At 49.8% G+C, this 15,385-nt stretch overlaps 4 protein-coding genes across 4 annotated transcripts; all 4 read left to right on the forward strand.

Moving 5' to 3' along the window:
• Positions 1-1,291: 1,291 nt before the first annotated feature.
• KD926_008338 (uncharacterized protein) lies at positions 1,292-7,077 on the forward strand (the record flags this gene model as incomplete). The annotated part of the gene is made up of 12 exons (XM_053101052.1): positions 1,292-1,299; positions 1,378-1,641; positions 1,713-1,850; positions 2,319-2,757; positions 2,832-2,937; positions 2,999-3,268; positions 3,329-3,446; positions 3,510-3,549; positions 3,599-3,647; positions 3,698-3,754; positions 4,592-5,208; positions 5,269-7,077. 12 exons carry the CDS (start codon positions 1,292-1,294, stop codon positions 7,075-7,077), a joined length of 3,915 nt encoding a protein of 1,304 aa, XP_052955362.1.
• A 579-nt stretch (positions 7,078-7,656) lies between these two features.
• KD926_008339 (uncharacterized protein) lies at positions 7,657-8,394 on the forward strand (the record flags this gene model as incomplete). Its single annotated transcript, XM_053101053.1, has 1 exon — positions 7,657-8,394. The coding sequence occupies one exon, from the start codon at positions 7,657-7,659 to the stop codon at positions 8,392-8,394; it is 738 nt and encodes a 245-aa protein (XP_052955363.1).
• Positions 8,395-8,689: 295 nt separating this feature from the next.
• KD926_008340 (LIP-domain-containing protein) lies at positions 8,690-10,022 on the forward strand (the record flags this gene model as incomplete). Its single annotated transcript, XM_053101054.1, has 3 exons — positions 8,690-9,101; positions 9,154-9,434; positions 9,513-10,022. 3 exons carry the CDS (start codon positions 8,690-8,692, stop codon positions 10,020-10,022), a joined length of 1,203 nt encoding a protein of 400 aa, XP_052955364.1.
• A 3,661-nt stretch (positions 10,023-13,683) lies between these two features.
• On the forward strand, positions 13,684-14,837 carry KD926_008341 (glycoside hydrolase family 28 protein; the record flags this gene model as incomplete). The annotated part of the gene is made up of 2 exons (XM_053101055.1): positions 13,684-14,319; positions 14,382-14,837. The coding sequence occupies 2 exons, from the start codon at positions 13,684-13,686 to the stop codon at positions 14,835-14,837; spliced, it is 1,092 nt and encodes a 363-aa protein (XP_052955365.1).
• Between the last annotated feature and the right edge of the window lie 548 nt (positions 14,838-15,385).

The raw sequence follows: 15,385 nt of genomic DNA on the forward strand, positions 1-15,385 counted from the left end.
AATTCAAATACTGAGAACACTGAAAAATCTAAGAAGTTTGACCGTGCTGATCGTCTTAGGGGATATGTTATTGCAGTCACACCTAGTGCCGTTTGGGCGATCGGGCGGCAATGAGAGAGAGCGGGGGATATCGAGTGATGGGAACACGAGAGGCTCAAGGGACTATGGCTGAGTATTTGATCCCCAATAACAGCAAATGTGGTGGTCTCAGCCACAGGTCCGAGTCTCTCATTCATGACTGGCTGACAGTGGCATCCTCGGATTCAATGATTCAATCATGGTGCGCAGGGTTCCCCGCACCCCCAGCTTCGTCGATGACGGTACTAACTACCAAAGCCCTGGTAAGGTGCGTAGTTGCTTGGGTTGCTTTTCTGTTTGTTAGATGAGCGTAACTGTGCTAGCATTACCAAGAGTGAGATCTAGCTGGTCCTAATAAACAATATGAGAAACAACGTCTGGCAAATCTGGGATGGTAAGCTGAACAGCCCCGGGGCGACGAGTGACGGAGGCAAGACATACGTTGCCCCAAAAAAGTAAACAAGACACTAAGAAGCAAACATCCAACACGAGCCAGGTGCTCGGTGTTTGGAAATGGCGTTACATTGCAGTAGTCTTGTGAAACCTGGAGCACTTCCACAACGGATTCGCATTTAGGCGGTTTGCTGGAGTTGACGAGCTTCTTAGTTAACCATGGATTCAGGTGAGAATTATAGATTCCAGGTATTTTAACAAATATATAGCTCGCAGTTTGCACATGGTATATTCCCTGATCTTTGATATTAGTGGCAATATTTCTATCATGAAAATAGACGCTAACGCGAACAACCTGCTGTGCCCGGGCAAAAGTCAATCACATTAAACCATGTCTGTGGACAGGTCAATTACCAAGTTGGGTCGGCCATGCAGGCAGCATGGCGAGGCTGTCCGAGTGGAAATGAGTGAGCGCTTCGAATACGAGATTGGCCCGCTGCGCCTGTGACTAGGGTGGCACAGTGAGGTTGAAGGGGAATTTCTCTTAGCATTTTTAGGTCCCCCCTCTGGTTAGGTGATTATTTCTTCAAAAGCATGTACCCCTTGAAAGGACTTTGAATGCATGATGCATGGCGTCTGGACCTGGGACGAAGGCTGTACAGCACTAAGGATGTAATCAGGCTATTAAAACCCTCCTTTGACATTTCAGCCTCTTTGGACTGGCGTTTCTTTATCACCTGTCCTCTTCAGCTGGGGGAGCCGCCTTGTCAACTTACTTGAACGATCGGATATTTTGTGACCAACAGGAGAATATCTGATCATGCCTCGGTAGGTACCTCAACATGCGATATGTCGTGGCCTCTACTGAGTGAGACGATAATCCTTTTCTTGCTGACACTCGTGCAGACTTGGTCTTCCAATAGTCGAGTTTCCCGAGGAGCTCAAGGATGATGTTCAGCGTCTTTATGACCATCATAAGGAACTCAGCGACGTTGTTGATGTGAACCTCCTATTGAAAGGAGCGCAAGTGGCTCGGGAGGGAAGTGGCGCATCTGGTCTTACTGCTGCTGAGAAACAGGCTGTCGAAAATGAAGATCAATTGACATTTCTTGATCAAACGAAAGACCTGAAAGTTACGATCTTGACGACGGCATGTGCCGCCATTACCCAGTAAGTTGATCAGCAGTGATACTATAAAATTACCGACCTCGCAGGAATCGTCCTCTGACATCGGACCATAGAGGCTGGCAGCAATCAACTATAAATGCAAGCTCTCCTGGGTGGCAACGGGAGTTGAAGCATGCCGGCGGCGATTGGATTAACTATAGGATTCTTTCCGGGCTAATCGACGCCGCCCCTTGGCTATCCGGCAGTTTAATGTCAGTTTTCGACTTTTCAACCCGATGAAATCTACCTGTCTAACCCTATACAGCGGAACTTGGTTAAGTGACCCTTTACAAGAAGGACGGTTTGGAAGAAGACCCGCGCTTTTCATCTCGGCTGTATTTTGTGCCGCCTTCGCAATTGGTATTCCTCCTCGTTCCTTGGTGTGGAGAGGGTCTGATAAATCGATCAGGTACTGCCCGCTGTAAAACATGGCAAGAACTGCTTGTATGTCGGTTTTTACTTGGGATTGGGGTAGGTGTCTCCAAATCATATATTATTTGTGTACCTTGCTAATCTCCGGCTGCGTAAGATCGGTGCCAAAGCATCCGTTGCTCCAGTCTTCGCCGCAGAAGCAGCAGCAGACCACATTCGAGGGCGGCTGCTAATGATGTGGCAATTATTTGACACATTGTACGTATTGTAATGCACGATTAGATTTCTCGTTACTAATATGACATCAGTGGGATATTTGTCGGTTTCGCGGCTGTCTGGATCGTAAATCACGAATGGAGGGTTCTGCTCGGCACCTCTGCTATACCGGCCATCGTGCTACTCTTTCTTGTTTTCCTCTGTCCCGAGTCACCGCGATTTTTAATCCGCAGGAATGATTATAGAGGTGCTTTCCTAAGTCTACGTCAACTGAGAGGCACCGATATCCAAGCCGCGCGGGATTTATACTATATTCACTGTCAGTTACAGGCCGAGGCGGAACTCTTACAGTCGAGGACACAAGCCTCCTCTGGACGAGACGAAACGCAACCCGAGGCCCAATACCCATATCAACAGCTGGTGCGGAACATGTCCTTTCTAAAGCGAGTGTGGTGTCTTTGGAGTATACCTCGAAACCGCAGGGCCTGTGTAGCTGCGTTTGTGGTAATGGCGTCTCAGCAGCTTTGTGGGGTAAGTCTTACTACATGAGGGACTTGAGGATTAATGGTCACATAACTTACCCCATCTAACCAACTTTCTATTAGATCAACGTTCTGTCGTTCTACTCCACAATTCTATTCCGTCAAATGAACACTCCAAATGACAAGGCTGAGTCGGATGATTACGTACAAACCGCTTGGTTGAATTTTGGTGGGTGGTATATCTGAGAGCCCTTCACGGGAAATTAGAATTGCTGACGAACTATATGCAGGCTTTGGTTTAGCCAATTTTCTTTTCACGATTCCGGCTTATCGATATATTGATTGGAGGAAAGGCCGTCGGGTTCTTCTTCTCTGCTCTCTAGGAGGGATGCTCATTACCATAGCAGCCATTGGCGGGTTCTTTCGACTGGCGGACGAGAAAGCCCGCCTGGGAACTGTCTCGGTCTTTTCGATTGTCATATTCACATTTCTCTACGGAATTGGCGCTGGGCCTGTGCCTTTTACATTCAGTGCTGAGGTGTTTCCACTTGCCTTCCGTGGTAGGTCTCATTTATGAACAAGGCTCCTTGTATGCCGGAACTGACTGTGGGTAGAGGTAGGAATGAGCTTCAGTGTAATGATAAATTTCCTCGGGCTCGGTCTTTTGGTGATGTTCGTTCCAAAGTTGACCGAAGCCTTCGGCTCAAACGGGTTCTCGAACCTGTTGTTTCTTTTTACGTGAGTCCTCCGGCTCGTAACATGTCGCCATGACTGGGGCTTATTCATTAATATATACTACAGAGGATTAAATGCGCTAGCCTTTATATTGGTATTCTTCCTGGTAGGTCTCATCCGGATGCTTTTGGAGAAGCCATCTTACCGTATACCAGGTTCCCAGCGGTACCGCCGGCGTGAGCTTAGAGGCAACCAACCAGATTTGTAAGTGGTTCTCGATATTTTGGACGGAATATCTTGCTAAGTTCCGACAGTCGAAACCAAGACAGCGAGCCACGTCAAGGAACATTTTTCCGAACTGAAACGGATCGGTAGGTCTAAAAAGTTCAAACCCTCCGTGAGGTCTGAGAGGGCGCCTGGATATCAAATGCATGCTTTGGAGACCGCAGTATGAGAGATTAACTGTTAGAGAGGCTTGAAATTTTCATAATCATAAAGTAGAGAATGAACTAATTTGTAATAATATTCATTTTCTTCCCCTTGTTTTTTTACCAAATCACGAAATATTCCCTAGAGATCATAGGTATGAGAAATAACGTACGTTCTCGACCCGTGTTAGATCTATGTATATCCGAGTAGATGTAGGGGATCCGCCAGGGGATAATGTCATCGACTCACCGTGTACGCCTCTATCGTGCGTCCACATCACTCGGCCAGGCACATCGCTTGTCCTCCGTTTCCAGGAAATTACTACTAGCCACGAATACGAAGCGGAAACGTGTTGAACTCATCATTGGCCTATTAGCTAGTGCCTAGCTGACGTATTACGTATCACCTGCATAGGGGGGCATGCACGCAAGACCAAAGGGACGGGCAACCAGGTAGCCTCGTGTAGCCGGGAAATTAGTGCACAATGAGGCTGCCGAGACATCATAATTAGCGCCCATTGACCAACCCAACCCCATGGGGAGGGGACCGACCGGGAACTGCTGGCTGCTGGCTGCTGGCTGCTGCTCTGGTGTCGTGCTGCGGCTCTCCTTCGCCCTTCCCCAACTCCTTTCTTCCTCTTTCTTCCCTTCTCATCCGTCGCGCGTCATTCATCTGCAGAACTATCATTCAACCCCAGGGATCCATGCAACATTTTTTATGATGCACGCTCCTGCTTCCCCACGACAAGTGGTTTTACCGTATTCTCGGCCTCTTACCAGCCCTCTCCGGTGATGCTGCCCGTCTCGTGATCTTCATCCACGTAATCGGCGACACCTACGATATGCCTGACCAGTTCTGCGAAAATATTCTTACACTCTTGGGGGAAGAGATGCAGCAGTGCCAAACCCCCCCACAAATGTTCATTTCGCGTGGAGCATTGCGAGAAATCTGGTCCCAATCACGTTTGGAAACATTCATCGACCTTTTCGCTCCGGGGTTCGACAAGAGCTCGATCGCAGAGGTCCAAGAGCGCTATGTTCAGACACTTTCAATCTTGGTATGGATCAGGTGGGAAGATTGGGCAAACTTTGGGGCGATTTTCCTCCAGCAGAATCGGGCGGATTGTGATATTCCAACGTACGATTTACCCGGCTTACAGGATCCGAACTTCCTGGGACACATGTGGGCAATTCATTTCTACAATGGCAGGTATATCTTTTGTCCGATTGATATCTTGGAGGGGCAAAACATCGAAAGGAGTGAAGGCTGGAGGCTTCCATTTCTTGATGGTGGCGGAAAAATTGGAGGCGGAGGCTTTGGCGTGGTTGACCAAGAGACTATCGCCAGAGGACACTTTCGCATCCTGTCTGACCACGACGATGAAGGACCGTTAGATGTGAGTAATTGAGCAAATTGCTAGCTTTGCTTGAACAACGTTAAACTAATAAGAAGACAGTATAAAAAGAATCTCGTCGTTGCTCGGAAGTGTTTTACTATCCGCAGTCATTTTAAAACCGAGATGAAGAATCTCTCTCTACTACGCGCCAGTCTATCGAAGCATGAACACATCGTCTCATGTCTTGCCACGGTCACCATCGGACGCGACTTCAACATTCTTTTCCCCTGGGCAAATATGGATTTGGACAAGTTTCTGGAAGGCCGCTACCGGGAATTGTCATCCGAGTTCACCCTTCACGACCTGATGTCAGAGATGTTGAAGTTGGCCGGAGCGCTGTCGTTTCTGCACAGGGGTCTCCAACCTCTAAAACAAAAGTGTCGCCACAGGGACCTGAAGCCATCTAATATTCTTTTATTTTTCCGACGCGGCTTCCCCGTGGGACAGTGGAAAATCTCTGACTTCGGCATCTCCATCATCGACGAGCCAGACCAAGGCCCGACGACGACCATATCTGAATTTGTGAACAACAACACATACCCTGTTATGGATGAGCCTCGATACCCGAATAGCACCTATCAGCCTCCGGAGGTGCATATGGAAATCCCGTTCGGGCGCCGGAGCGACGTCTGGTCTTTCGGTTGCATATTGATGCGCGTTCTTGCATTTGGCCTCGGCGGGGAAGAGGGTCTTCGGAGTTTGGATGAACAGAGGACACTGCACGATGGCAATCCCAAAAATATGAACGACAGGTTCTATCGGGTATCACCGTTGGCTCTTAACCCTCAGGTAGAGTCATGGCTTACCGTGCTGCCCTCTCAGTATCCTCAGTACCGCCAAGCGACGGAGAAGTACGCAGACCTCATATTCAGAATGCTTTCTCTCGATAAAGAAGCAAGGCCAATAACAGATACTGTCTATACAGAACTGGATAGCATTCTTAATCTTGTTCCTTCGGATTACAGTATAAAAAATGCCAATGACAGTGCGACCAGGTCGTCCATATCTGGTCCTCCGAGTCACAATGGCATCACAGCAACGGTCGCATCCCTTGTCAAGGCGATCAAAGGAAAAGATAGCGATGACATAAAGACCCTTTTGCATGGCAAAGTCATGGTCGAAGAGACGTACGACGGGGACAGGCCACTCATCCACGCGATTCGTCACTTCCCTGAGGCAGTCCGAATGCTTCAAACATACCGGCCCGAACTAGACCTCGAAACCCCCGACTCAAATGGCAATACCCCACTCAAATTAGCTGTCGAGACGAGGAACGCTCACTGGGTCAAAGTCTTACTGGATGCCGGAGTGAATATTAACGCCCCATCTAAGGATGGCTTAACCCCGCTGATGGCCGCAGCCAAAGATGGGAGCGGTTCAATGATCGAACCACTGTTGTTCCGTGGGGCTGATTGTAAGGCCTACTCGTCTTGTGGATACACTTGCTTTCATTATGCTGCAATCAATAGCATGACGGGAATTGAGGCCATTCGCCCCTTCATTGAAAGGGTAGATGTCGACATCACTACCGAGCCCGGCGGTCGAACGCCACTTTTGCTGTTGATCTATAATTATACCAACACGGCTCTTTGGTGGAAGAAGTTCAAATATCTTGTGGCTGCGGGGGCCGATATCAATAAGGCTGATGAAAGTAAGACGACGCCGCTCTCTGAAGCTGTCCGCAAGCACGCGGTAGAGCTAGCAGAGGTTCTTCTGGATTGTAAGGCCATCTATGGGGAAAAGCCGCCACCTAGGAATTCATTCTCCGGTATGAACAAGGTGTTGAAAAGAATTCGGGCCCAGAATGATAACGAAAGTGTGAGGTCATTCAGGTCAACAGTACTACTACCGTTCAGGCGTCGTCGATGAGCTGATTAGGAAGAAGCCAGAGAAACGCCGTGGTGGACGTTGTTCGACAATCATCATCTTTGTTTCCTTCTGTCTCAATTGTAAAATTCTAGATACCCTTGTGATTTTTTTTTGGAATTTTTGTTTTTTTTTTTTTTTTTCTATTAATATAATGGATTCTTTCGCATAATAAACTCCTGGTGATGGGGCGCCCGGTGTCACGGGGCTTCCTAAGGCGGCCATGAGTGACCATCTCCCACGTGCCTTCTTTCCCCTCTCTCTTCCTTCTTCATCCTCCATCCATTTTCCTCCCTCCTGTGTTCGTTACTAGAATAGTCCATCAACCCATCTTCATCTCTTAGTCATGGCCTTACATCATGTCGGATCGATCCCTGGACCAGGCTGAATGGCTGATCCCCATGATTGGCCCATGTCAAAGGGCTAGAATCAAACCCCCACCATCGCCCAGAACCGCTGCCAGCGGTCAAAGCAACGTCAACCACTTTCCTCCTTCAGCAAGACTCATCGTGACGAGCTCAGTAAATAACTGCACCGCATGAGCCAGCCGATTCAATCTGTCACTGCTGTCCCGTCTGTTCCATGGCGTCGTCACCCACCTCTGCTCTACCTTTCTTCGAATTCCCAGCTGAAGTGCGCCTGTGCATATATCGATATCTGATCCCCAACGTGCCGATCCGCAATTTCCCGCTGATCCGCGGTCGCAACAAGACCGTCCACCTGCGCACCGATAATCTGCCATGCTGTCCGGCAATTCTGCGCACCAATCACCAAATTCACAATGAACTGATTCCCGAATGGTACGGGACCACGTCCTACGAGGTCGTCCTCGACAATAAATATATCCTCTTCTGCGGCAAGGCGATCCCGCCTTATGCACCGCTCCCCTCGACTATTCAATGGGTGCAATCCATGCACCTGAAATTCTCGATTCAGGGCGCACCACGCCATATCCACAGCACGTCCACTCTGGAGCACCTCCTAGGATTTCAGGACCGCGTGGTTGCATTGGCGCGATCCCTATCACATATTGAGATCCGTCAGCTACGCAAGCTGCATATCGACATTGCGGTCGATATACCCTTGCTGCTGAGCCTGAGCAAAACACCCAGTGAATTGCTGGATCTCTTGAATTGGAACTTCAGTCCGTTCCGGGAGATCGTCACCGATATTCCCGAGGTCGAGTGGGACTTGAACGAGCAGAGTTATGGGATCCAGAGTCGCGAGTTCCTGCAATCGTATGCAGAGTTGAAGGCGATAATGCATGGGTACTTGGACGGCATGCGATCGGATATGTTGTGTCACCCGGAAGTGGAATAACTTATCTAGATGATGGCTGGGTAGGAATTGGGGTCAGCTGTGCGACGGGTTGAGAAAGATTGCGACGGGCTTGGTCAAATTCCTAAATCTGGTGATCGCAACCAGAAGTTGCATCTAAGATCTGACGGTCCTTCGTGCGGAGTGTACCTGCGCCTGATATCTGATATTGTGCCCCTTGCATAGCGGGAAATTTTCGAGCTCACGGGCGACCGTGTCAACAATCAATAAAACGAGCGGCAAATCCGGTTTTCGGGCCCTGTCGTGGATTCTTAGAGGGAAATATGCCTGAAAACACATGATAAAATCTCTCTTGTCTCTACTCCCTCTCCTACTCACGCTTGGCCACTCTTTGCCGACGCTCGACCTGCGGGCATTTGGCCCCGTTCCGCCTAGCGAACACCCTTTCTACCAGCCTCCAAATGGCTATGAAGACCAGCCGGCAGGGACAGTCCTTGCCTCTAGGGAGGTTCCGCATCCGATCGCAGGTCTCCTGAACCGCCCCATTAAGCTGTCCAATTCGTACCAACTACTCTACCGGTCCACCGACAGCTTCAACAATGCGACCGCTACAACAACCACAGTTCTGGTCCCGGAAAATGCGGACACCACCAAACTTCTATCTTACCAGATGCCCGAGGGTTCTCCGTATGTCAATTGCGCTCCATCTTATGCCTTGCAGCAGAATGCAGACAATGACGGCATCCTGGGTAACACCTACAAGGTCCATATACCGTTTATTTTGTCGCTGCTCGAAAAAAGGATGGATCGTATCAATTCCCGATTTTGAAGGACCGCACGGCGCGTTTTTGGCCAACAACCGAGCCGGATACGCCGTCCTAGATGGGATTCGTGCAGTTCTGGCTTCGCCTGACCTGCTTGGTGTTACGTCTGACGCTGATATTACCATGTGGGGATATTCAGGAGGCAGCCTAGCAACCGGCTTTGCCGCAGAATTACAGCCTTCCTATGCCCGGGAGCTGCAGCTGGCCGGAGCTGCACTGGGCGGCGTGATTGGCAATCTTCAAACGACGACTGATACGGTCAACAAGGGCCTCTTTGCGGGGCTAGTCGCGTCTGGAGCCCATGGCTTCGCGTGAGAATATCCCGACGTTGCGCAGCTTATCGAAGACGAAGTCACCGATGACCCTGTCCGGAGAAAGAAATTCTTCGACGCCCGTGAACAGTGTCTGGTTCCCAACATCCTCGATTTTCAATTCGAAGATGTCCTTTCCTACTACAAGGACCATGACATTCAAAGCAATCCTATCTTTCAGCGGGTTTATCGTGAGAACGAACTCGGACAGCATACTCCGGGCATCCCGTTGTTCGTGTACAAGGGCACGCTAGACGAGGTCAGCCCGATCAACGCAACGACCGCTCTAGTAGACCAGTACTGCGCGGATGGTGTGAGCGTTGAGTACAAAGAGACGGTGACGCATGAGCATGCACTTCTAGAGGTGGATGGATTTGCCGAGGCGTCATTGTGGCTAACGGATCGGATGAATGGGGTTCCGGCAGAGGAGAGATGTACACATTCGAAGAAGCTGGCGCCGTTGACTGAGCCTGGTACGTTGAATGTGCTAGGGACGACTGTCATTGCCGAGCTTAAACAGTTGCTGGGACTTTGATACGGCGGGAGGACTGAGGTTATGGGGATAGAGAGCTGACGGAGGTGTCTGGGTGTTGTTTCCGGGGCATAAGGTAGGCGTTAACAGGGATGAGACTGTCTGTTTCCTATTGCATTACTTTCCTTCTCCTCCCAATATCCTAATACTTAATCCTATACCTCGACATAATATAGTGCGCCATATTTAAGAGTGACAGAGGCTCGAGTGTGAAATGCAAATGTATCGGGGCTGTTGTTAGATTTCAAACTCGTTCAAATTTGAGGGTTCACAAACAAAGATCCTAGTACGTTCATTCCTCGGAGATATTCCTGCGTCTCTTCGGGAGGGAGAAGCTGACAAGATCAGTACAAAATTTCTTCAACCTAACCAGAGTCAAAAAGACACCTAGGACCTTGAGGTGTAGGAAAACCATCCCAGACAGGAACGGACCTACACTTCAGCTCCATCTGCATGCTTGTTCACGCTCGCAGCGTCGAAATAATGCACCCAAGTAGTTCAGAGTTAGGTTACATTCCGCGGAAATCTCACCGATTGGGGGCTCTATGTTCTTCCGGCTGGAATTCTCTATTCCACCACCCCTGGATTCACATCCCTTGTGGTCCGGACACATGGACATTCGAAGATTCAGAAACATACATCATGGCGAACCCTAGAAAACAAAAAACCAACTCCGCGGAATCCGGCACTCCTGCAACATGTCATATCTCATAATCCATAACTAAGTCCACCAGTCAGGATGAAAACAGCCAAGCAAGAAACCAAGGCAGCAAGATTCGGAACGTGCTCTTGTTTCAACGCTAGACAGGGGTAACTAAGTTAGACAGAGCTCGCTTAGAGAATCGGAGAGAGAAGAGGGGGGGAGCTCAAGTCTACAGTGTATGGGTAGATGTCTCCAAATGAGGGAATCCAGGATTCGGAGTCCGCGCCCGAATAGATTAGATTAAATTCATTTAGAATAAATCCGGCAGTCAGTACGAAATACGGAGGCCGAGGACAACAAACAGAAAAAAAAACCCCCGAAATGAATCTCGCGCCCTTCATCAAGAATCAAGTGAGATCGACAGCGCTAGCGCAGGTTGGGGTTAGCCCGGTGGCTTCGCAGAATGGATCGTTTCTGGTGATGTGGGAACGCAGGTGGGAAAGCTGGAATCTGCTCCGTACGGACTTTGGGGCTAAAGTCCAGACGCTAGACAGTAACCAGTAATCACTAATCATGAAAGGCTCGATGCGGCGACAGGGACTGGAGAAGGGACTGGAGAGTGAGACATGATACGCGTTTTGATATCGATATCGGGACTGGTCGAGTCTCGAGTCCCGAGGACTAACGAGAATTAAGAATTCGACGTTCTGCGCGTTTCTCTGTGGAGGATATGTGATAATTTCTAATCTACGGAATACTCAGTGTAGGCATTTTCATTGCAGTGTGAGAAACTAATCAAGAAAAAGGAGACCTTCTGCTAGGCACAGATTCCTTGAATTGGACGTGAATAGGGGTCGAAAGAACGAAGACCGGTTATGGGGGAGTAATATCGAGAATAAGAAGTACTCAATAATCGCGTGTTCTAGATCATTCATCTGATAGGTTCGTAGAGGTGTCGACCTTCATGCATAATATCCGGTTAATCTATCGCTCGGGGACTTTCTCCGTGGACATGCTGCCTGATATGAGATATCCCTCTCCATAACCACCACGAAGCGTCGCTGGACAGTGTACTTGAGACTTTGTTAGAGTAGATTTGCAAACAGTAAACTCATACGGAGGTCATATATTGCTATTATCGTTTCCGTAAACATATATAGAACTTATAGAAACTCGGATTCTACGGCATCACTCCATTCTCCGTAACATCTACTCCGTAGGAAGTCGACGGTTAGGTGTGGATAAACATGTGGAATACATTGTAGACTGTGGACCATGAGTTTTGGGCTTTTGAAGTCTAGAAAGTACGGAATCGAAGCCATGGGATTGTCGGAATGCGCCGCCAGGATCCATCAAACTCTGAATAAGCTGATCCTGTCGGACACTAACCCCGAAGGTGCGCTGCTTGATCTATTTCGGAGCTGTGCGTCGGGTGTGCTTTCCATTGTTGAATTTAACAGTTTACGGATTAAATGAGACTTATAGCGCAGGGTCACTTAGCATGTTCGACTAGCATACCGATGTTACTTGAATTCAGTTATAGCTTGGAGAATACTATAAAAATATACAACTTACCGAGCACACTTCACATCGAAGTGCAAATGCAAACTATTAAACAAGAAATCAAGAAAAATCAAGAAGACATTCCGATCAGTGCCAGGAACGCTTCAGTTGCTTGATCTCATCAGGAGCAGCAGGACTAAGAACCGCGTTCAAGCTCATTTGCCGGTCAGCTCGCATGGCACTCCACACTCCGGCGGCACGATATTAAAGTGAAACGCTCTAAACCCACCGTGGATACGACCCACTTGGAACCAACTACAAACTCGACGCGGTCAGCTCCAGGACAGGCCGACTCGTTGCTACGTAGGCAGGATGCAAATGAAGGGAGAGGATGACACTCCTGGCGCATGGCCATAATTTCGCTGCAGAATGCCTCCTGCATACAGACTATACCGGAATTATGTTCTGTTTTTGCGGCCTAACTAACCCATATTCAGGGGAAATAAAACCGTTTGATATCGACTGGGTCCGGGTGTTCTTTCTGATCAAATCACCGCTAACGAGGAGGTTATTCGGACCTTTACCGAATTATCCAGGCCTCGTAACGGCAACCCGATCAGACCACTTTTGAACTCATATACGGTGCACACTATGTATCGACTATCGACCTGAAGCAGCCCTGCTCGATATTGCCCAGACACCTGTGAAGGTGATGATCCCTTGGCAGCCTTACTGGGCTTCACGGATGCCCTACGCAACTGTACCGGAGGAACCACCGTCTGGGCCAACGCGACGTTTTGATATTTGCCAAGGTGCTTTTGGAGGCCCTACAGAAGAACCCGAGAATTTCCCACCAGACAGATCGTGGAATTGGCCAGGGGCACCCCACCCGGTAAAAGAAGGATCGGCTCCGCCGTTCCGACACTCTGAGACAGCCTGAGACACGGCGCCATGTGGGCCCCGAGAGGCGCTAAGATACCATCGCCGTGGCCTTCGAGAAATCGGCCACTGTCCCGGACGCTGGCGGAAGCCTGAAGGCCTGTCGACTCGTCAGACTCGTCACTAACCGGATGCCTTTGAATCCGTGCGTCTGCATCACCGTGCTGCAGGCTGCATTACTCCGTACTCCCCTTCCCCCCTGCCATCCCCCACTTGCGTCAAAGCTTGCCATGGGCGTTAGAGGTTAACAATGGCCAAGTGGACCCTCCCATCGCAGCCATGGAGCACCGTGTGGGTTAATTCTCGTTCCACCAATGAATCATGGTATTCGATAGGGCGACCAGCCAGAGCAATGCCTCCTAAGTCAAGCTCTGCCTGTGGAAGCTTGGCCGCAACGACTGATATAAAACCGTCTTGCTCGGAACCCTCAGGATCCTTTCTCTTCTCTTCAACCCATCGCGTTCATTCATTCTCTCTTTTACCCTCTCTCCTTTTGCTTCTGTTGATCAGGCTATTCATTCTTTCTTTCCTCACCCTAATCCAGCCATTAGTTTCTGTTGACCAGAAACTTCTACCAATATGCGTTCCTTCCAGCTCCTCGGTCTCGCCGCTGTCGGCTCCCTCGTGTCCGCCGCCCCGGCCCCTTCTCTGACCAAGAAGGACTCTTCTTGCACCATCACCTCCGCCGCCGAGGCCACCGAGAGCGTCAAGGGCTGCTCCACCGTCGTCGTCAAGGACGTTGAGGTCCCCGCCGGTGAGACCCTCGACCTGTCCAAGGTTGACGATGGCACCACCATCACCTTCGAGGGTACCACTACCTTCGGCTACAAGGAATGGAAGGGCCCTCTCATCCGTATTGAGGGTAAGTCTCTGACCGTCAACATGGCCGAGGGTGGCCTCATCGACGGTGATGGCTCTCGCTGGTGGGACGGCAAGGGCACCAACGGTGGCAAGAAGAAGCCCAAGTTCCTGTACGCCCACAAGCTCGAGGACTCGACCATCTCCGGCCTCAACATCAAGAACACCCCTGTCCAGGGTGTCTCCGTCCAGGCCACCAACACCCTGTTCGAGAACATCCACATCGACAACTCCGACGGTGACTCCAACGGCGGCCACAACACCGATGCTTTCGATGTCGGCGAATCCGACGGTGTCCAGATCCGTGGCGCCGTTGTCAAGAACCAGGACGACTGCCTGGCTATCAACTCCGGAAAGGTAGCTTACCCTCTCCTTCTCTAGCAACGAAACAATAGTTCCAAGTACTAACATGAGCCCAGAACATCGAGTTCAGCGGTGCGACCTGCTCCGGCGGCCACGGTATCTCCATCGGCTCCATTGGCGGCCGTGACGACAACACCGTCAGCAACGTGACGATCGCCGACTCGACCGTCACCAACTCGGACAACGGTATCCGCATCAAGACCATCGTCGACGAGACCGGCGACGTTTCCGGCGTCACCTACTCCAACATCGAGCTCTCCAAGATCCACAAGAAGGGCATTGTCATCCAGCAGGACTACAAGAACGGCGGCCCCACCGGCGAGCCCTCCAACGACATCCCCATCAAGGACATCACCCTCGACGGCATCACCGGCTCCGTCGACTCCAGCGCTGTCCCCATCTACATCCTCTGCGGTTCCGGCAGCTGCACCGACTGGACCTGGTCCGGCGTTGACCTGTCCGGTGGCAAGGACTCCTCTTGCAAGAACGCTCCTTCCGGTGTTTCTTGCTAAATGGATCGTCTTTCCTATCCAAGATCGATCATGGGGAAAGGGGTTGTCTCTAGACTCTAGAGAGTAAAGGAGGCCAGCCAGCTTGAAGGAGGTGTATATATTAGGTCAACACTTTATATAATCCCATCCAGACATTATAGTCACTGGCCTTTGATATACTATTGCCAGATAATCAAGACGTCCTCTTAAGTAATCGTAGATTCCTTCTAACAATTTTTTTTTTTTTTCATGCTTTCCTTTCCGTGGCAGTGGGCTATTGTGTAGGTGGCTTCATTTCAAGTCTCATGTGAATGGTTTTGCAATCTGCAGAAGTACTGATTTTGAATGCCTGCGGCATAATGACCGTGCTATGGCCATTTCATATATGGGGGAAAACTGTCATGATCATTCTATTCAGTCAATAGTTTATTCAATCACCACGGACATTCAATTCTACTTCAGACCGTTCACACTATAGGCATTCTCATTCTTCTTGGAAAGCAAGTCTCGTCTAATTAGTATGTTCATATATATGAGTAGCTTGTCCCAGAGTACGTCCCAGAATACAC

This window comes from Aspergillus affinis (assembly GCF_023601865.1).
Source record: "Aspergillus affinis strain CMG 70 chromosome Unknown NODE_53_length_213089_cov_87_399433, whole genome shotgun sequence".
NCBI classification, from domain to species: Eukaryota; Fungi; Ascomycota; class Eurotiomycetes; order Eurotiales; family Aspergillaceae; genus Aspergillus; species Aspergillus affinis.